At 42.0% G+C, this 20,176-nt stretch overlaps 2 protein-coding genes across 35 annotated transcripts in view; one reads left to right on the top strand and one right to left on the bottom strand.

Annotated features, from left to right (window-relative positions):
- The window catches only part of camk2g2 (calcium/calmodulin-dependent protein kinase (CaM kinase) II gamma 2), a 76,820-nt gene extending 69,402 nt beyond the window's left edge, over positions 1-7,418 (top strand). For all 27 annotated transcript variants that reach the window (XM_085181697.1, XM_085181706.1, XM_085181702.1 and 24 more), the window contains 3 exons: positions 1,140-1,234; positions 1,498-1,749; positions 2,818-7,418. In XM_085181697.1, coding sequence (XP_085037823.1) covers positions 1,140-1,234; positions 1,498-1,730 — 328 coding nt within the window. In that variant the 3' untranslated portion in view covers positions 1,731-1,749; positions 2,818-7,418. The remainder of the gene's footprint in view (positions 1-1,139; positions 1,235-1,497; positions 1,750-2,817) is intronic.
- The window catches only part of ccdc88ab (coiled-coil and HOOK domain protein 88ab), a 71,716-nt gene continuing 51,600 nt past the window's right edge, over positions 61-20,176 (bottom strand). The window contains exons 28-39 of one of the 8 annotated variants that reach the window (XR_014877415.1): positions 19,957-20,049; positions 19,421-19,623; positions 19,053-19,100; positions 17,380-17,457; positions 15,117-15,353; positions 14,942-14,995; positions 14,087-14,173; positions 13,373-13,462; positions 12,737-13,017; positions 12,098-12,551; positions 10,201-10,306; positions 61-9,556 (exon numbers count right to left, since the gene is read on the bottom strand). Coding sequence is in view for 7 of the 8 variants with exons in the window: in XM_085181680.1 (XP_085037806.1) it covers positions 11,661-12,551; positions 12,737-13,017; positions 13,373-13,462; positions 14,087-14,173; positions 14,942-14,995; positions 15,117-15,353; positions 17,380-17,457; positions 19,053-19,100; positions 19,421-19,623; positions 19,957-20,049 (2,062 nt within the window). In the remaining variant the exon portion in view is untranslated. Of the gene's footprint in view, positions 9,557-10,200; positions 12,552-12,736; positions 13,018-13,372; positions 13,463-14,086; positions 14,174-14,941; positions 14,996-15,116; positions 15,354-17,379; positions 17,458-19,052; positions 19,101-19,420; positions 19,624-19,956; positions 20,050-20,176 lie in introns of those variants that run through there. The other 7 variants (XM_085181680.1, XM_085181683.1, XM_085181682.1 and 4 more) reach the window with 7 other exon arrangements.

Here is a 20,176-nt window from a genome sequence, read left to right as displayed (position 1 = left end):
AAAGCTTAGATGCTTTTTACAGTCCAGTATGTGACCATTTTGAAAGGAATGTTTTGGGGGGGGGGGGGGGGTTCCTTGCTGTATTAAGCCACTTAACACTCACTTGTGAATCATTCACATATAAAGTGTCTACACAGACAACTTAGCAGAGAACCACCTGAAAACTTGTGTTAGTTACACAAGAATAAAAAAAGAGCTATTAGCTGCAAATGTGTTGCATTCAGAAGGGTGTGCAGTGTGTCCATAAAAGATTGATAAGTGTTGGACAAAAACAAGAAGTGGCAAACTTAAAAATGTATCTACAAGAGATGAACAGTATTTGAAAGACCTGACACAGAACCTGAGAGATGCCTCATCTGTAATGGGTTAAATGAAAGGATGGCTGTAAGAAGCCATTCTTACCTAAGAGAAATTGGAAGAAAAGGCTGCTGAATGCCAAATTTCACAAGAACTGGGCTAAAAGTCAGTGCCAACAGCTTTTATGGCATTGTGAATCCAAATTTGATATTTTTGGTTCAACTTGTCATCAGAATGAATGGAGGAGGTTAGGAAAGAGGTTCAATAGTGAGGCCATCAGAGTCTGATCTACCATGTATTACCATCGGGAAAGTATCTGATTGGCAACAGCTTCATTTGCACTGTCAGTGCAGTAAAAGCATACCTGAATAGAAAACACACTATGGAGCACTATCCGCCATGGATTGGCCTACCCAGAGCCTGGACCTCAACATCACTGAAGCAGTTTGGGATCACCTTGACAGAGAAAGGTACAAAAGGCAGCCAACATCCAAAGAAGAGCCCTAAATTTCCTTCAAGATACCTGGAGAACTACTCCAGGAGAAATTGCAAGAAAGCTTGCATAAAAGTTCAGGCTATGTTAAAGAGTAAAGGTGGTCATACCAAATATTGACTTTAGGTTGTTCAAGCTTATACAAACTCTGTTTCTGCCTTATATGCTGCATTTATGTACATGTTTAAACATGTAAAAGATTGAGCCCATTTTCCTAGCAAGAAATTAGAGACAGCTCAGGACTTTTTCACAGTGCTGTAGATTACTATGAATTTCTCCTTTTATTTTTTGGTCAGATTTGCAGATTTTGCTCTTTGTCATTGTTCTCTTGATTGCTTTTTCCTCACAGGAGAATCTGTGATCCAGGACTAACTTCTTTTGAACCGGAGGCCCTCGGAAACTTGGTCGAGGGAATGGACTTTCACAAGTTCTACTTTGAGAATCGTAAGTTACTCGATTTGGTGTTTTTTTTTTTCTTCCTTTTTTTTCTCTTTTCTTTTAATTAATAACAACATTTTTTTGTCCAATTTACAATCTAAAATCTAGCAGATCATCAGTGTTTTGAAGTGGTGAATCCAGTGAATTAAAGAAAATATTAAATTAATAAAAATATATGGAATAAATGCAGCTGGGACATTAAAGCCATAAACACTACAATGTGTCAATTCTACCTTTACAAATGAAGTTAATGCATTTTTCCATCATAGTTCTGAGTAAAAACAGCAAACCGGTGCACACCACCATCCTCAACCCCCATGTCCATCTGATCGGCGAGGATGCCGCCTGCATCGCCTACATTCGTCTGACGCAGTACATCGACGGTCAGGGACGGCCGCGTTCCTGCCAGTCTGAGGAGACTCGTGTGTGGCATCGCCGTGACGCCAAATGGCTCAATGTGCACTTCCACTGCTCAGGGGCACCAGCTGCACCCCTGCAGTGAACTGAGAACTCAGGCCCAGGTAAGGTGATACCACCACCTCAATACGACAGCCTGGAAGGTGCAATAACAGTTCAATGCCGCATAAAAGCATTAATGTGGACTGCAAAATGTCTTCGCACAGGTTATTGGGTTCTTTAATGATTTTTGGTGTGCAGCATCAATCTAAATTGCAATTTTTAACACTTAGAGCACTGAAATCTTTTTGTCCATCTCCCATCTACATTATCACACACTTTAGCATTCAACTTTAATTCAAACTACTTTTTTTCTGTCACTAGGCAACTTCTACAACTGATACTCCATTATTTTGGTTTTTGTGTATAAAATTTCAACAGCTTAGGCTAAAGCTAGATCACCTAAAACTCTAGTGGCACATTAGAGAAACAGCCTTGTGTGACAGTTTAATGATATCCATCAGAGTTTAAAGGTACTCATTGTAATCAGAGATATTAAGAGTTGTTGAGTAAACTGAGTGTTATTAGGCAAAGAGCTGAGTCGCATACAATATGAAGCATGTTGTCCATCAATATAATAATAATGATAATACTTTATTGCTCCCTGTGGGGAAATTCCTCTCTGCATTTAACCCATTCACTCAGGGAAGCAGTGGGCAGCCAGTGTACCTTGCTCGGGGGTACCTCAGGGAAGCCGACCACTCTACCTACTGAGTTATCCCTGTAATATGTATAAGTAATGCAATATGTATAAGTAAATGAGCGTAAAAGAAGAGTGATATTCCTTTTATTGTATTTAGACAATGGTGAAAACAAGTCAGTTTAATAGAAAAATTAAGGGGCTTTTTACACGGGATGCCCTGTGTTCCCCACTGCATTCAGTCCACCAGCTGTGGAAGCTGAGAAGGATCCATAACACAGTAAAATATTCTTAGTTTATTTATGTGGCGCTTTTCAAGATAACTATCACAGAAAATAGCTGAAAATATAGTTTAAAAAGATTCGTTTTTAACCTGCTTTTTAAAAGAGTCCACAGATCTCAGGCTCAGTGGGAAAGCATAAGCTCTGTGTCCTTTAGTTCTCATCCTCAACCCTGAGACAACTTACTAACCGCAGTGCTCTCCTTTTTCCAGCTTTGCCTGAAGTCTAAAGCTATTGGGAGCATTTATTCTCCGTGGTCGGAGCGGTGTCTGGATCCTGCCCAGGAAGAGGCTGCTTGGAAAACACAAATGTGGGAAACATACCTTACAATTTAAAAAAAAAAAAAAGAAAGAAAAAAAAGCCACAAACCAAAAACCAATAAAAATTTAAAAAAAAAAAGCATATCTTAAAAGCTCGACTGAATGACCGACCACACCGACCAACACCAATCCAGTCCAACCCTAGCTAGATGATGTTGGGGCCCAGCTGATGTCAGCCCCTTTTTGCAGATGGTGCATGCTTCTGGTGGCAACACAGGGGTGATGCTGTCCCGATCCTTTTCTCCCATGGCCTTCATTTCCCCACTCTTTGTTCGTCTGCCGCGTGGAAAAGTATTAACATGTTCAAAATTATGTATAACAAATGAAAAATAAGTACACTTCGCACAGAGACCGGGGCAGCGAGGACGTCTGGGGAAAAGTGATTTCTGTTCAGAGCGTCTGTTTGAATCCAGTCGTTTTAGAGTTGTAAGGTATTTGTGGGTGGGGTTTATGGGAACGGGAGCAACTAATATCAGAATTTAACACCAGATTTAAGTGTCAGATTTGAGTGTCTGCACACGATGTTTTAAGGGGGTTCAGGTGTTACTGAAGGGACCTTTATTTTTATTTTGTCTTTTTGTAATATGTATTCTGAAAAACGTTTTATCTCCTGAATGAGGGATACTGTTTTAAAGTATTTTGTGTTGGAAAAAATCATTTTTAATCAAGAGGGGTTTTATTTAACAGAATAGTGTATAAATGGATATTTATATAGGACGAAAGGGGGTGGAGGGAGGCATGATTTACTTCTGAGGTGTAGGTAGGGGAGCTGAAGATGAATGGGATGGTGTTTTTGGCTTTTTGTTTTTGTTTTATTTGGTCCCGTGTTGTAAATACAAACATATTCACATGCAACATGCATGCACACACACACACACACAAAGTCCCTGTGCTCCAGCCTTTGAGGTGGAGCCTCTCCTGAGCTTTAGACACGGCATCCAGGCCAGCTCATCCTGAAGTTGCAGAAGGCTTCCATCTGTCTGCCCTGCACTGTGTGCATTGGAACACTAGGCAGCGCCATTGGTCAAAGTCTAAAGCTCCTCACGTCTCTAAACTACCTGGTCTGAAAGCATGGATGCTCTCAATCTAACTCTTTAGTTTTTTTTCTTTAGTTTTGTTTGTGTCTGTGTGTGTGTGTGTATTTGATGTGAAGCATGATTTATCATAACTCTCTGATGGCCTGTACTGTTTTTGCACAGACACTTAAGACTCGATGCTGTTGTGGTCGCTCTTCTGAGGGAGTGAACCTTTCTGCAACTTCAGGTTATGCTTGCCAAAATCCTTCCCTCTCACCCTACCTCTGCCACTCTACTTTCATCATTTCTTCCCTTTTACAATCTCCACATTTGTCGTGACCTTCGCTAACCAGCCCTTACTACCATCTTAGTAGCACCACAACGTGTGATGATGATGTCACCTTTATGCCTGTCTCTTGTTCTGATTGTGTTCTTGAAATAATTTGTATATTGTCAGTCTTGGCTTGCTGTACTTCTGTGTGAAGTCCTGGCATTATTTAAAAAAAAAAAAAAGAGAAAAAAAAAGCATGTTTAAAAAGGAATGCAGCCGAGGGAATGGACAGGAGGAAATTTAAAAAAAAAGGCACGATGGGAAGAGGGCTACACTGGCTAGAGGGCTCTGGGACCTTCGCTGATCAACTGCAGTCAGTGAATTTGGACCCGTTTAGTTTTGTTTTTTTGTCAGATTCTGTTGTAAATGTTGTAGCTGTTAGTGTTTTGATCTAATCTTTGATATTTTCCATTTGTTTTATGCAGAGGTTAAAAATATTAAGGGTTTGAATTGAATGGAGATTCATCCCCTCACACAGATCACTGCACACACCGAATGCTGAAATGTTGGGATAAAGATTTCTTCTTGTTAAATATTTTTGGAATTCACATCATGAAAGCACATGAGATCAAAGATTCTGCCTTTTAAGAGGACAAAAAATAACATATCTGTGTCTCAGTGGTTAAACTTTGCAGCACTGTGTTGTAGAAACTTTGTGAGTGTGTGACTTTGTACCAGTGGAGGGGTGAGGCTTGCTATCTGTCCTGTCCCGTGTGGCGCCGCTTAATAGTAACTCATGCACCACCCGTCCTGTTGCTGGTGGTCACCTAAGTGCAGAAACCACATCGATGCTTCGGAACATCACATATCTGTGCGCTAACACGGTAAACAGACTGTAAAAAAAAAAGAAAAAGTAAATAAATTTAAATCATATGTGAGCCCCACCCTACTGTATCAAGCGCCTGTGCTGTGGACATATCTGACATGCCATGAAAACTGTGTCTCCTCCCACTTTTTGCACCACAATGAAGCGTTGTAAAACCAGTACTGAAACTATGTGATGTTTTGTATGGTTCAGTAGTTCCATTTGTGCTCAGTTGTTTGTTGATACCACAAATTGATGAGATGCTTTTCTTTCATTGTGTGTGTCTGTGTGCGTGTATGTATGTGTGTGTGCTCGTTTCCACACTTATGAGAATGTTTAAATGGAATGGGGAAAATACAGTTAGGCTTTAACGACTATCTTAGGAGGGGAATTTATCAGAGTTTGCCAAAGTATTTGGACAGTTGACATCAAGCTTTTTTTGGTCAATTATGACAAAACCAAGCTAGACTCAAATATTTTGATATGCTGTAGCCGAGGAAGCTCAGGCAAAACCAAAAATATTAAAGGTTGAATTCCATTAAGTTTTGACTATTTTAGGGCCCTTGCACTCACCTCTGGTCTGCTTTTGTTAGGCTGGAAGTGAGACATCATTGATGTTAATATGTGAGCTGCACAGGCTTAACAAATACGTTTTCAGTTAAACGTTAACAGTGATTCCTCAACGTTTGTGACCTTACAGTGGTTCGCTCACCACTTTCGTCACACAGGTGGTGTGCAGATCCATCTGTATCCTGTTGCAACTCCATATTTTTTATTCTTGGACTTTTACTGACTTTATTATTCAACTTTAAAAAAATTCTGTCCTGTCCCCCTCCTTTAACCTCTTAGGACCTGGCGTCCACACATGTGGACAACACATTTTGGGTCATTTAGACTTAAATACTCAATTTTGCTCTGCAAGGGCCTGATATCCACTTATGAGGACATTATGCTGCTACTGTTCTATCAAAATTTCAAACGAATATCCTATATATGTGGCTCTTACTTTTCTTAAAAACAAAAATAAGGTTAAAAAAAATCTGGTAATTCTTTGTTTTTACATTCATCGGGCCCCAATATGCCCAAATATCAAAGAGAAATTAAAAATGCATGTCGTGGAAGAGTTCGGGTCTTAGGTTAAGGTAGCTTTTTTTTCCTGATTGGCTGCCCCTCACAAACAGAAGGTTTGAACAGGAAGTGGCTAGAGCTGCTATGCTCATCCAGAGTTTTGTGCATAAAATATTAACTTACATGAACCAGAGCGAAGAGCATGAGATTTTGGGTTGTGCATATGCTTACCTGGTTACTTTGAATTGGGTGTGTTTAGTAAAAAAGAGAAAAAAATATTATGGAAAAAATATACACTTTAAATTTCATCCCCACTTTCTTTGATCATAATTAACCTTAAAAATTAGATATTTCTCGTGTTTTGCTTAATTGCAGGTGGCAACAACAAGCCAAGACAGGGACTGCTAGTAGCAAGTTATGATGGATCTAAACAGTGCGTAAGATGATTTTAGAAATATCCACTTTCACGAAGCAACTTTAATTACATGGTCCAAATTTTATAATTCATGCAGTTTCAAAGAATCTTTTTCTCAACGTTAAGTATAAACTTACCTGTGAGTCGTTCAATTTTTGAACCCTTACCTAGAATAATAAAGACCTGAAGATCTAGTTTTGGTTTCTCAGTTTTCCAGTTTCTGTCACACCACGTATAATCTGTATTTCTCCTTGGCTGATGTCAGCTGCCTGATCACTTTAGGGCACAGATTAAAAAGCACCAAATGCATATAAGAGAATAATGATTCCCTATACTTTAAGTAGCTTTCCTGCATTTGAATTCTTTTAAAAGTCCTATGGTGTTCAGCAGTCAGGTTCTCCAAATACTTTGGCAAATGTGTGAAATGTGTTAAGTGTACCCGAGTGAACCGAGGAGCTGAAAAGATTTGTGAAAAGCTTAAAACAGATGTTTAAAGAGAATAATTTAAAAACCACAATCTTTAACAGCAACACTATATATGCAGTTTTACAAATGGAAGAAATATGCATGTCTACTTTCTGGTAATTTTTCACTGTTTACTTGATAAAGAAATGGAAACCTATGTTATTTGCATCCTCAAGGTTATGAAAAGGCTGAGATGTTAAAATCAAGTGATGTTAAATCGCTTTAAAATGCTTAAAAGATTAGCAAAAGCCTTAGCTTTTATGTGCCCCTTGAAAGTGAATTTATTGCATTGTAACCTTACAATAAAAAAAGGGGAAACATATGTCAGAGTTTCAATTGGATGCTGGATTTTTGCATGACCATACAGTTAATAAACATACATAAAAAAAAAAAGTGGTGTGGGTTTTTTTTTATTCAAAGCTTTACTGTTAATGTAAAAAAATTTGCAATATAAACAATGTTAATATATAACTGTGGAGAAAACTACGCCTGCAATGAGATTAAAGCAAGTTACTTACATTGGGTTTTAATGTACGTGGTTAAAATGTGTTCATTACCCAACCCACTCTAAGGTCTGTTGGTAGTTAAAGGTAACATGAAATTACACAGAATATATTGGTTCATCCATTTCTGTACCAAAACACACTTCTAGGGTGCACCAAACACCCCTTTATTCAGCCTACATCGCCTCCCATGTGCCTATTAGGGAACAAAGTCCAGTCTTCATGCATATTTTAAAGTTAAATGGGCCCTGAGAGACAAACACAATGTTCTATTTTCAGAGAAAATTAGAGGCTTTTTTTAATGATCAGTATAAGTAAGAAGGGATCATTTTGCAAGCACGCTGCAGAACATTTCAACTACTGTTTGCAGCAGAAAATACGCAACTTGCCTTTAAGAACCATACCTCTGACTCCTGGTCATCTTTCTCCCATCAGTGAGCCTGGATGAGGTACGATTCCATCACTGACTTGATGGTTTGAAGTTGGCTGAAGACGTTAATATCTCTCCTCTATATAAAGGCAGCCCTTCCTTTCTCGTCATTTTATCCATTAATGGGTATTTTATAACAAAGTCTGTTACATAATTATTCCCTTCATGCCTACATCACGATGGTAAAATTTATTGCAGCACTTCAGTACTAGACTGCATTAACTTTTAACTATGCGTATCTACTAAAGTTACAAATTAACGTTACACTACACCCGCTATTGCACTGGTTATTTTATACATATTTGGGGTATTTAAATCTGACTGTGTAAAGTTACTCACACACCAATTCTGCTAAAATGTAATAACGCAGAAATCGAGAGTAATTCAGCAGTAAGATAAACAACCAAGTACTGCAAGAACTACATTTGAGTTGCTGTGTTTTTCACCTTTGAAAAAGGAAAGGACCACAAACAGTAGCTCAAATAGAACTCCAGCACTGCAGCGCTGTTGTATTAGACTACACTCTCATAACAGAGTACCCCGACTATATATACACATGCACACACAATAAACCAAGAGCGCACACAGGTAGTCTTGATGAATTTTAATTACATCAAATGAATTCATGTAAAAGTGGAAAAGGAGGAAAACACTGGGTCTCATCACTGCCAACATGTTCAACACAACAGAAGTCTGCACATGCTCCGTTTGCACTGGGCAGGTCGCAGGTCACCTATACTTCAGACAGATTTATTAAACACTTGCTTACGGAGTCTCTTTTTTAGTATGTAAAGACTATGTGCTTTTACAGTTATTCTCTGGATTAGAGCAACAATGGAAGTGATAAATGAGATGCTTCAGTGCCATTTGGTGAAATGAAAATGAAGGGTGACAATGAACTACATGTAGGGTTTTTCTCAGGGTGTGTCTCTGCCTTATAGGTGACCTGAAACACTCCCATGATAAGTCTCTACTTCTCTCTCTCACACTACCTTCACTCAATCAAGCTGTCATGGCTTCCTGTCCGAGTCCATTTGGCATCCTGGCATGTTTCCGTTGAACACATTTCTCTTTGATTGGATAAAGGAAGCGGGATGATTGATTGATTGCTCCATGCAGATTGTGATTCTTCGGACATGCTTCATGTTGTCTTTGTTTGTGCGTTCTGCCCAGTTACAAAATGTTTTAGGACCATGGCACTGGGCAGAAGAAGGTCTGTCTCACTGGTTCAAGGTTGCCCTGTTGGCTGTTGTGTGAACACTGGCACTTTAATTTTAGTCCACAGAGACTAGTGCATGTCTAACTGTCCGTCACACTGAAGGACACGTGGCAGTGCAATCTGCCATCGGAGTCTTAGTGGAAAGAAAACAAAAACTGTCACTGTAACATTTTCTAATAATTTTAAGTTGTTTCCTTGATTCAAGGAAGAAAGAAGAAAACAGAGAAGGAAGCCACTTTTCTCTACTGAAGTGTCCTGGGTTAAAAAAAAAAGGGGGGGGGGGGGTGAGACAGGCTTTTACAATCTTTTCTCACTGTAGACGGTCTCAGCAGATTCACCCTACTAGGCTTCAGACACACAGCTCCAAGGCCACCTTTCTCTGAGTCCCAAGCAATCAAAGAGGAGTAGAGAGAATAGGAAAAGAAAGATGACAAGAAAGTTGAGAAAAATAAAAGAAGGAAAGGAGATGGAAAACAGACAAAGGAGAAAGTTAAAGATCAGAAGCTGTACCAGCAAAGACAGAGACGTGACAAGCGAACACAGTAGGACGCCTGGATCTACATGCAAGAGGGAAGGATTTGAGCGCTACACCAAAGCCATGCAGCAACAATAAGCAGCCTGCAAACACAGACTTCTTCACTCAGCAGTCGCCAACAGCATGAGATGCTTTATGAAGGAGTGGGAAACGGTGAGCTGCTGGAGCCGAATGGCTCGTCTTGTCGAGGGATTTGAGATCCGGGAGGGGGGAAGCAGCATACACTGAGAGCTACACGGTAAAATGGCCCATATGCCATGCAGACAGGTCTCATCAGGCTCCTTGAACAGGCGTTTGGCACCACAGTGACAGTGAGGGGATGGACAGGACAGTGAGGGAGAGGGAGTAACAGCTTAGAGAAGCAGGGGAAAGCAAGCGCACAGCAGGATGGACGACATCTGTTACACCATGTTTTAGGTTCCCATGGAGACAAGACTGACCCCACCCTCCACCCCCCCTCCCTCTTTTCCTCCCGCTCGCTCACTCACCACGCGCTCACAGCATGGTAGCAGACAGACGAGGGTGGGGGGGACAGGGTTTAGCAGCTTTGCTGCGGCTCCCCGCTCCTGCTTTTAGACTTTCTGCCCTCCACATCTGTAGGACAAAGGCAACGCTTATGTTACATCTGCAGAGTGATGACAGACCATTTTCATTTACTTCATACCTGCGGATACTTTGAATCAAGATAAATACAATATAGCAACTTCAAAACAGCAACTAAAGAGTACAAAAGCAGAAATAAATAAGGACGTAGATACAGGCAGTTCAACTAGTATTGGCACAATATGTAGTGCTCGTCTTCGATTATAACTTAATGATAGCAGTCTATACAAGATAGGTCAGTCTCAAATATCACCTCAAGTTATCCAACTTGTGGCGTGTCAGGAGAAAATACCAAAAGGAATGATGTTCGCTTCATTCACAAAACAACCTCAAATGAATCAACTTACAGTATCAACTCCACGTTCTAAAAAAATAATTAAAATACCCCCAAACAATCCTAAACTGCGTAAAACCAAATCACTATTGCCATGCTGTATTCTGTGTCCTCTCCGTCAACTTTCACGTTTCAAACTAAAAATGCCGCCCTGATTGTTTTGGGAATGAAGCTTCATCATTTTGTCACCAGCCCAGGAGGTCAGCTTAGATCCACCAGATCATATTAATCCATTTGCAGAGGGGAGCAAACACTCCAGTGAACGTGTACACAGCAAAGAAAAACAGAAAAGATATCAAATGTAAAAAACAAAAAACAAACAGCACACACCATCATAAGAAACAAACGGATGAAAACCATTTTGATCACAGCAATCCAAATGAACGTTTCAGGTCAAACAGACAAAACAAAGCCATGCAATTTAGGAGGTGAAAAGTGGGACTTGCCAAGAATCACCATAATAAACAGAAAATGCAAAGTGAACCTATTATCTGACTTTACTATGTAGAAATTGCCCCAGAATGCTTTGCTCGTTATGCTCATTATCAAAAAAAGCTTTTCCTGCTGTTTTTATGATTCCTGGTGTGACTTGAACCGACTTGCTCAGTGTGTTTTGGCCTCACATGAAAGCTTTAGATAATTCTCTATTTCTTCTCATTCCCGAGTTAAAATGTATCACCTCACTGCAGCAGATAATAGTATAATGTTAGCCAGGTAAAACTTATCTGATGAGGTAAAAAATAATGTGTGAAAGGGTATTGGACGGAAGAACAGTCAAAGTCCCGCATCATAGAAAAGAAAATGGGGGTTAAAAAAATATAAAAAATTAAAGTAAAGTCACCAATCAGCACCATAGCAAACAGGGAAAAATGACCCACATACACCACACAGAGACAGACAGTACTCTGACGAATACATGCAGAGGAAATGGCTTTACTCTTTATCCATCCTTTTGTTCCTCCCTCTTCAAGTCAAGTATTAAAATCAGCAAACCAGAAACCTCCCCGTCATTTAGATACAGCCGTACTCATACCACAGAGACTCCCTCTCCTCTGGGCTCAGTGACTGATCCGGATTATTTACACAACTCTGATCAACACCCTCGCTGGATCTCACCTGGCCGTTTGATTGGCTGTGAGGGGTCTGGTTTTGGGTGCGAATGTGGTGCGGCACAGGAGGAGGGTGGGTCTTATTTGTAACAGGAGGCCCGCTGATGTTGCTGACTAAGGTGGGGTTAAGAGAAAGGAAGGGGAGGTTTTTGTCTGCCGACTCACTAAAGATGGAGTCCATGAATACAGATTCTACAGTGAAGGAAGGGCCGAGGAAAGACTCAAGGGTGGAGAGGTCGGGGTCCTCCGAGCTATTGCAAGGTAAGCTGACTGACTTGGGCATGGGGGTGATGGTGGTGAGGGGTCCCTTAAGGTTGGTGCTGTTGGGGTGGTACTCACTGGGTGTGGGCTGCGAGCGTAGCCCAGCCCTGGAGGAAGCAGCAGCAGCAGGAGCGTCAACCGAAACGGGTTGCCGGTTGTCCTTGGACAGCAGGTCGTGGATGCTGGTACGCCGTGTGGTACCTTCAGCGGTGGAGATGACACTGCTGGCCCGGGGCAGGGTGGAGGAGGCTGAATCAAGCCGTTCGGAGACAGAGGTTGCTTTGCCCTGTGAAGACAGGCTGGCGCGGATCGGGGCGGAGCCTTTCACGCGTGTGCTCTCGGCCTTGCGCAGGGAAGGGCGTCCTGGTTGTCCGGAAGACCTCGGAGGCCGGTCAGCGTTGACTGGTGCTGCCTTCCCGCTGGACGAGCGCAGTATGCCCCGGCCCTTTGTGACAGTGCGTTCTTTCTGGCCGTGCTCAGAGGAGGTGGAGAGGCGAGGAGAGTCTACAGTGAGGTTCTCCTGACTGCCAGACTACAAAAGATAGCAAACAGCATTAAGGACAGAACAAATAACAATGGAAACAATTCACGTCCAACTCCAAACGTTATCTGAACTGACTAATAAAGAAGAACATGTTCGATTTTAGTCCACTTCATATGTAGGCTGTAATCCAATAAATCTAAGAACAGCACTTATAGCAGAATTTCAGGCCTCACCTCTGCAGGATCAATACCCTCATCCAGGAACTGCTGCAGGGAAAGCACCTCGTTCCCTGGGGATCCCGTCTTCCTGATCTGGGACTGGACCGCGCTGCCCGCGGCGGAGGATGGGTCAAGAGATCTGCGCAGCTGCAGGGGGCTCTGGTGGGAGGAGCGTGAGGAGGTGGGCTGCTGGACGGGGCTGCTGCCGCTGCTGGACCACACCTCCTGGTCCAGACTCAGGCTGAACTCGCCGCTGCTCTCGCTGTGAGGCCTGCTCAGACTGCCGTTCAGTGTGCCTGCAGGACGAGGGGAGGCATGGATTACAAGATTTCTGATTGCATTAGTAGTGATTAGACTACCCCACACTTTCAGAACACACCATGCAATTTAAAAAGCATTATATTGAAAAAACAATCTCATAATTTTACTCAGATCTAATTTTATTACCATGATGAGTTATTGCTTTCTACCCAATGAAGAAAAGAGAACGGCTTAAAGTTGAACCAAAGCAACTTGATCACATTTTTGCGCAAGAAAAAAGTAGTTTTTTGAGAAATGATGAGAGAAACGAGATGAAAGGTAGCAAAAGAAAAAGACAAGAGTAATAAGTGGATAGGAGCAGAGGAAAGGAAGAGGAAAGGAGGAGCATACCTTTGCCCTCCAAAGGAGAAGTGAGGTGGGAGTTATTGTTACTATTACTACTGGTGGTCCTGTTGCTATGAAGACTGGAGGGTCTGGAGGCTGGGTAAGGGACGAGAGGTAAGACACATGCACACATATATTCACAGTTAGGATTTATATCTGTACACGCTTACATGTATCCACACCAACATGCACCAACGCGAGAAGTAACACTTATACGGACGCCAACACCCTGACAGAACGTCTCCTGCTGGGGGAGCAGATGGCACATGCCAGGCAGAGGGACAGGAAAGGTGGCTCAATGCCAGGCTGCAGCCCCAATATGTCCATTCAATAAACAAAGGAACTACTGACAGAGAGGGCAGGGACACCCAAATATAAGGACCGATTTCCCACCAATAAAGGGGAAGTGACTGACGATACAAGTGTGAGTCTATTAGTAATTAAAGAGGAAATGACAGGCCATGTTAGGACCTGAGAAGGAAGACAAAGAGTAAAAGGAAGTGAAGACAACACGAACTTGCTCTTTCCAGTGCTGACAGGGACAGCCCCAACTGAAAACCAGTGACCGTGAAATCATCTCAAACCGGTTTTCACGACATGCTTGACACCAAATTAGAATTTCAAATCAACCCCAATGTTACAGATCAGTATCAGAGTCAGAAACCAGCGGATTGCTTGTGGCCCCACAGTGATCCTCAGTCCTGAGTAACTGTCACTTACTACAGATGTTACAGGACACTCTGCACACAGCGTTCAGACCAACAGCACAACGACGCAAATGGCAGGGAGACATATACCCCTGTGGCCCTGATAACAAACAAACAAAAATACAATGCAACACACCTAAAGGGTAACATGACAACTCAATACTGCTCAAAAATAATAAAGTTTCATGAAATGCAGGTGAAAACAAAAAAAATTATTTACAGTGTCTGGGGGAGGGAGAAAAAAGTCAATACACGTCTCAAACTACCATTAGTGTCTACAACATCCGATGACCTAATGGCTCATACGTTCTGAGCAACATCCGCTGTGTGAGTGAGACTGGGCGTCCTTCTCCAACCATTACAGTGAGAATGCATTCTGGGAACAATATCCTGTGGAACCAGTTTATTGACCATCAAAAGTGCAGATGTTTGCAGCACTTAAACACAACAACAGAAATCTGTCTGTAGACCTAACTTAAGGAATGTGTGCCAGTAGTTTTGTGGCTGTTTAGCAACTGGGTCATCTACATTAAAGCGACACAGACCTGACCAAGTGTTGCCTGGATCCAGATTAACTGCCCTGGATAACACCCTAGCGCCTGTATTAAAGTCAATCCTGCTTTCAGCAAAGGCTGATCTGTCTCCCTCTCCCCGTCTCTTTTGCTCCCATCTAACTCTAAATCAAGCTTAATCAAAGTGCAGGAAGGCAGCCCAAAGATTATCAGTGGGACTCCTGAGGACATGACCTGTTTTTTTCCCCCTCATTTCTTGTTTAAGGGGCTGTTAGATTCCAGCCTGGTGCTGAGAGACTGCAGGCGCTTTTCTTTGACACAGTTTCGTGCTGATGTCATGTGAAGCTTTACTCTACCTTGACTCTTGGGATCATCCAATGAGCCGGCGACATCCTCGCAGGAGGCATTGTCTGTTGAGATAAAGAGAGCAGTCATGCTACGGCTTCTTTTCACTCTGTTCTGAACAAATTTCGTCAACTAAATGCAATGAGGACATTAACACAATGTATTTCCACAAGCAGGCATCCTGACCTTTGACCTGAAGCCTGTGCTTGGCTCTACTGTGACTTGAACTAGGCAGGGTGAGGGTGGCACAATCAATGGCATTGGTGGAAAAGGCGAGTTCCTTCATGCGCTGCCCGCTGCGCCTGCTGCTGCCCGTCATGTTGGCATCTCCAGCTTCAGCCCCGTCTAGATTCTCACTGCTGCCCGCCCACTGAGCCTCAGGACCGCCTGCCATTGCCATGGTCTGAAGCAGGTCGTTCATAGCTAGGATGGATGGGTTGGCATGAAGAAAAAAAAAACTGAGATTAGACATTTTAATACATATAATCTTACCTCAAGTAATGGCTCAGGATTTATAGCCATTTTATCTTAAAGAAGTCTCAATTTAATCCATCTAGACTTTAAAGGCAAACTAAAATCAGAGAAACTGGTCGCTAAAATATGCTTATGAGGAAAGAACAACCTTGCAAAGAATTTTTACAACTTTTTTTTGTACGCAGGACACTCATCTAGGTCCCTCTTGGAGACAAAGGCTAAATTACCATTGGGAATGTGCCTAGAGACATTACAGGAAACAGACGTGGCTTCAAAGAATCCTTCAATAATCTCTAAAAGGATTCTGTAAAAGCAAAGGTGGCGGTTATCCCGCTGCTGCCCCAACAGAGCCAATCAACTGACAAAATGGAAAATACATTAGCCAATCATGTTTAAGTTTCATATAAGAAAAGCACATCTCATGTTCATTATCTTAGCAAAGATGCGCTGTAATACTGTATCATGAATTGGCTGTGTTGAAACGAGAAGAGCACAGATCATGTGAGAGGTTGTGTCAGCACTGAGCCATTAGCAAAGCTGTGACGTTGTGAAACTGTGCACAGACACAACTATAACCTTCTCTCGGCTTTCATTTAGATAATAGCAATAAACAACTGTACAGAGGCTTTTCAAAATGGCTACCCAGTGCTGAGACTTGCTTCTCGAAGGACTCTGACAGGGCAGGGCAGGAAAATGCTCTTTAAGGCCAGATCTAGACTATAATTATCACTGGATACAAGTCAATATTCAATAATAAATTCATGCTATAGAATAACAGGTCCAAGCCTTTTAAAAATCAATGCACTTGCAGGCATACAGCATTATAATAATCATATTTTAAAAGCCAACAACATATCAACCAAAGTGCACGGTCGGTCACAGCCAGACACTTTTTGACATCCCTGACCGTCTCTATGCATTTTGATTACTGAGACGACAGCGAAGAAGAAGCATGGAAACATGCAAAGCTGCTCTGAGCGACGGCGGTGGTGCTGTGCACACACACACAAAATAAATAAATAAATCAGAGCGAGGCAAGCCCATGTCAGCAGAATAAGATCTGAAATGCAGCACGCTGACAGAGAAGAGAGAGAGAGACAGACGGAGGGAGGGAGAGAGACAGAATAAAGGCTCCATTTCAAGTCCTCCATGGTGAGTGCGAGCGATGATCAAGCACTTAGTGATTTTCTTTGTCATGCTGTAATCAAAGACGGGAGCACACATTTCACAGGCGCATGAAAGGCAAACCCACAGTCTTTCCCGCTGTCTCACCTGAACACACACCCTCTCTCTCACACACACACACCTTTTTTCTCACTCTCGCACACACGCACACACACACACACACTTGGCCTTTCATTCAGCATACACAAACAAAATAAAACCACAAAGCACGCAAGAAAGCTGCCCATTGCACATTACTGTAAGTGACCAAATGACATGGTTTTGGTCCAGAGGTGAAAATCAAACAAAAGAAAACAGAAAAAAATAAATCACCACTGTTCCTATAGTTTAGCCCTAACAAACACTAAAGTTAGTGTTAAGGTTGTGTTAATCATTCATCAGCAAATAGTGAGAGTAAAGTGACACTACACTGCTGAAAGCCAGTGAAGACTTGGAAGATACTCTACAGGAGAAAGTGGCGGCGGCAGAAGTGATGGGATGGGTGGGGATTACTAGGAAAAACTTTTAAGGACAAGTCACTGATGTCACCAGGTATAGCTGAGCGGCAGGGGGATGGGTATGGTGACTAAAAATTGATCCTCTGGTAGGTCCTTTGCAGATATCTCTAAAACATGGATGATAAAACTCTGGAGTTTTAAACATTGAATTCTGCAGATGTGACTGAAAACTGAAGTCCCTCACTGCCACCACCCTGACATCAGTGACTGCTCCTCCTTTGTTTCTCCTAGCGCGACAAGAGGAGGGAGAGGAGGCAGATGAAGGCTAGCGTGGCAGCTAACAGAGATCTTACACATGGAGCGCCGGTAGATGGCCTTGGCCTTGTCTTTGTCCTTGGATCTGTTCCTCATGAAAGGCAACCTTTTTATAGCTGTCCGATCACAGCCAGAGACAGACAGGGAGGGAGGGAAGAGAGCGACAGAGTAAGGCAAGGAGGGAGGCGAAGGAAAAGCAAAATATAAGAAAGAAAAGGGCAGAACAGAGGGATGTGGTTAATGTTTTCACAAACAGAACCAGGGGAGAGAGAGCTGAGCTCCTGGACACCTTAACTGGACAACAGACAACACTGCAACAGACAACAACAACTATAATATATGACTTTAAAAACATGTGGATTATAATATTAGAGAGCCTATTAGATAGTTAATCAAGTGTAAGGTATTTCAATCTATACAAATTCTCTCCATATTATTAAAAACATACACACACACTTTATTGGATGCCCTTTGGATGGACTGAAATGCCTTCCACTGACTTTCTATATGTTCTGTATTTAAGGGCAGACTTTTGTATAAAACTACATTGTGTAAACAATAGAAAAACAGACACACATTATGCAAAACACACACCGTCTCCTGCACACAATCAGCATCATCCGCACATTCTCATGTTAATGGTTTTGACCACTGTATATTACATTCTCAACTTATTTCCAGGCATTACATTCTGTACACAACACAACACATTCCACACCTAGATGAGACGACAACATGAAAATTATTAAAGGGTGCAATCAGGAGAACAAGAAGGGGCAGGTTAACAGCAAAAAATAGCACTACAGTGTTTCCAGCAAAGACTTTCCCAAGAACCTCAAAGAATGAGAAGTTTATAGCTGCTTTTTCATCATACTCGACTGTGTAATTTCTGTACTGTACGCAAGTGTTTTAGCAAATGTTACTACATGGTTGTTAAAGGCTACGTTCTCTTTGTCTTACCTCTTATCTTGTGTGTTGTGAAAAACATACAGACTCGTTACACTAACTGACAACTTTGTGCTACATAGCAGAAATATGTGGCTTAGTGGTTACTTGGTGATTACAGTTAATGTCAGTACAACTGAAAACAACCAACCAAGCCAGGTCGCGATAACCAGGCAACGCATTGCACCTTTTAATATCTACGATGCTATGATACAGGACGTTTCTTATTTACGAGTGAGCTGAACAGATCGACAGGTTACCTGAGAGCAAAGCATCTTGGGATTAGATTTGTTTTCCAATATTTAAACCATGAGGTGCACTTGATTCAGCTCGACCTTGAGCGAGTATGCTGGCAACATAGATGTAGTCCAAATTATTCCGCAAATTCCAAGATATTAAATCTTACAGCTTAGCAACTGACAAGGACTCCAGTGACACGAGGCAAAAGTCTTAAAGCGACTTTTCTTCAGAAATGGTGGACATCCCCTTGAAAATGTTGCCAGTAACTGCATAAAATAGTACTATTCTTCAGTGATTGAGTTTAATAGTATTGGTAACAGCTGACTGAGTGCACCTCAATTTGTTTCAAACACAAGAAATGCTTCTGCATCTTTAACCAGGTCTGAGGTCAAGAGTCGGCCTGCACAGCTCAGCCGTAATCTCTACGACAGCTGAGTGATATGGACAATGGACTCACAAAAACATGCCCTGAAAGACGTGACAGTCGGGTCACAATCCCCTCCCACCCTCCCCATCCGCAGCATACCATTGGAGGAACCCTGCGCTTGGGCATGAGACTGCTGCCCTCTCCTCCCTTTGCAGAGAGATATAAAGAAGCAAAGGAGCAGTTAGGAGGGAAGACCCATTCAGTCACTCAGGCATACAAAGCCACACTCACAAAGTAGACCATTATGTGTCAGTGAAGAAAGTTCAGCATCAAATTAAAGCTGTTAGCAAATGTTTCACTAATTCTGTGTGTACTACAAAACAGTATTTTAAAAGTTTCCCTTCTCTTTGTAACAAAAAATATTGTGAACACATTAAAAGAAGTTCCTTCAGTGATGGTTGAAACTATAACTGTGCAATCTTGTGTGTGTGTGTGTGTGTGTGTGTGTGTGGTTCTTTCAGACTCACTGCTGCTCCTCTTGTGTGAGAGCGTGTCATCTAGCGAGTTGGTACCCGAGCCTATGGATGAGCTGTCCTGGCTGTCCTGGGGAAACATCAGAAAACTGTCTCCAGACTCTGATCGAGATGGAGTCAGTGTGAGAGACCGGATCCTGTCCCGGCTCTTCGGCTTGATCAGCTTCTTCATCTTTAGAGTAATCCAGTTGCCGCGCCTGTAAAGCAGAGATGAGACAGACACTCAATAACAGACGAACAAAAGGAAATAGGATTTTTAAAAAATCAATACATAATCATATAAAGGATATATAAGGCTAGATACATTTTAAATTTTATTTTAGGCTTCATTTAAGCCCAAACGACTATCAGGGTTAAGAAAAAAAAAATTCACTATACAGCTGTATGATGCTCTGCAGGTAATAAATATTTGATGCACTCCCTTCCTGATGCTGCACTGCTTTTCCATCTCAAAATACAAGACAGCAAGTATGCAGAACTTTACCAATTTGACTCAATTTTATGTCATTTAAAGGAAACAAATTATGCACCTGCGTGGAGGTGAAGGGTCATAGAACTTGTACTGGTCCATGATCTTCTCCTCCAACTTCTCCTTCTGCCTCCTCAGCTCATTCAGCTTATCTCTGAAGGTGGGACAACGAGAAGATAAAAGCACAGTAAAAGCAGACAAGAATGCATACACTCTAAACATAAAGGCAGCATATTTGCATTTACAAACACAGATACAAAGAAATATGCCAGAACCATGTG

Source organism: Neolamprologus multifasciatus, chromosome 13 (genome assembly GCF_963576455.1).
Source record: "Neolamprologus multifasciatus chromosome 13, fNeoMul1.2, whole genome shotgun sequence".
NCBI classification, from domain to species: Eukaryota; Metazoa; Chordata; class Actinopteri; order Cichliformes; family Cichlidae; genus Neolamprologus; species Neolamprologus multifasciatus.
This window is presented reverse-complemented; position numbering and strand designations above follow the sequence as displayed.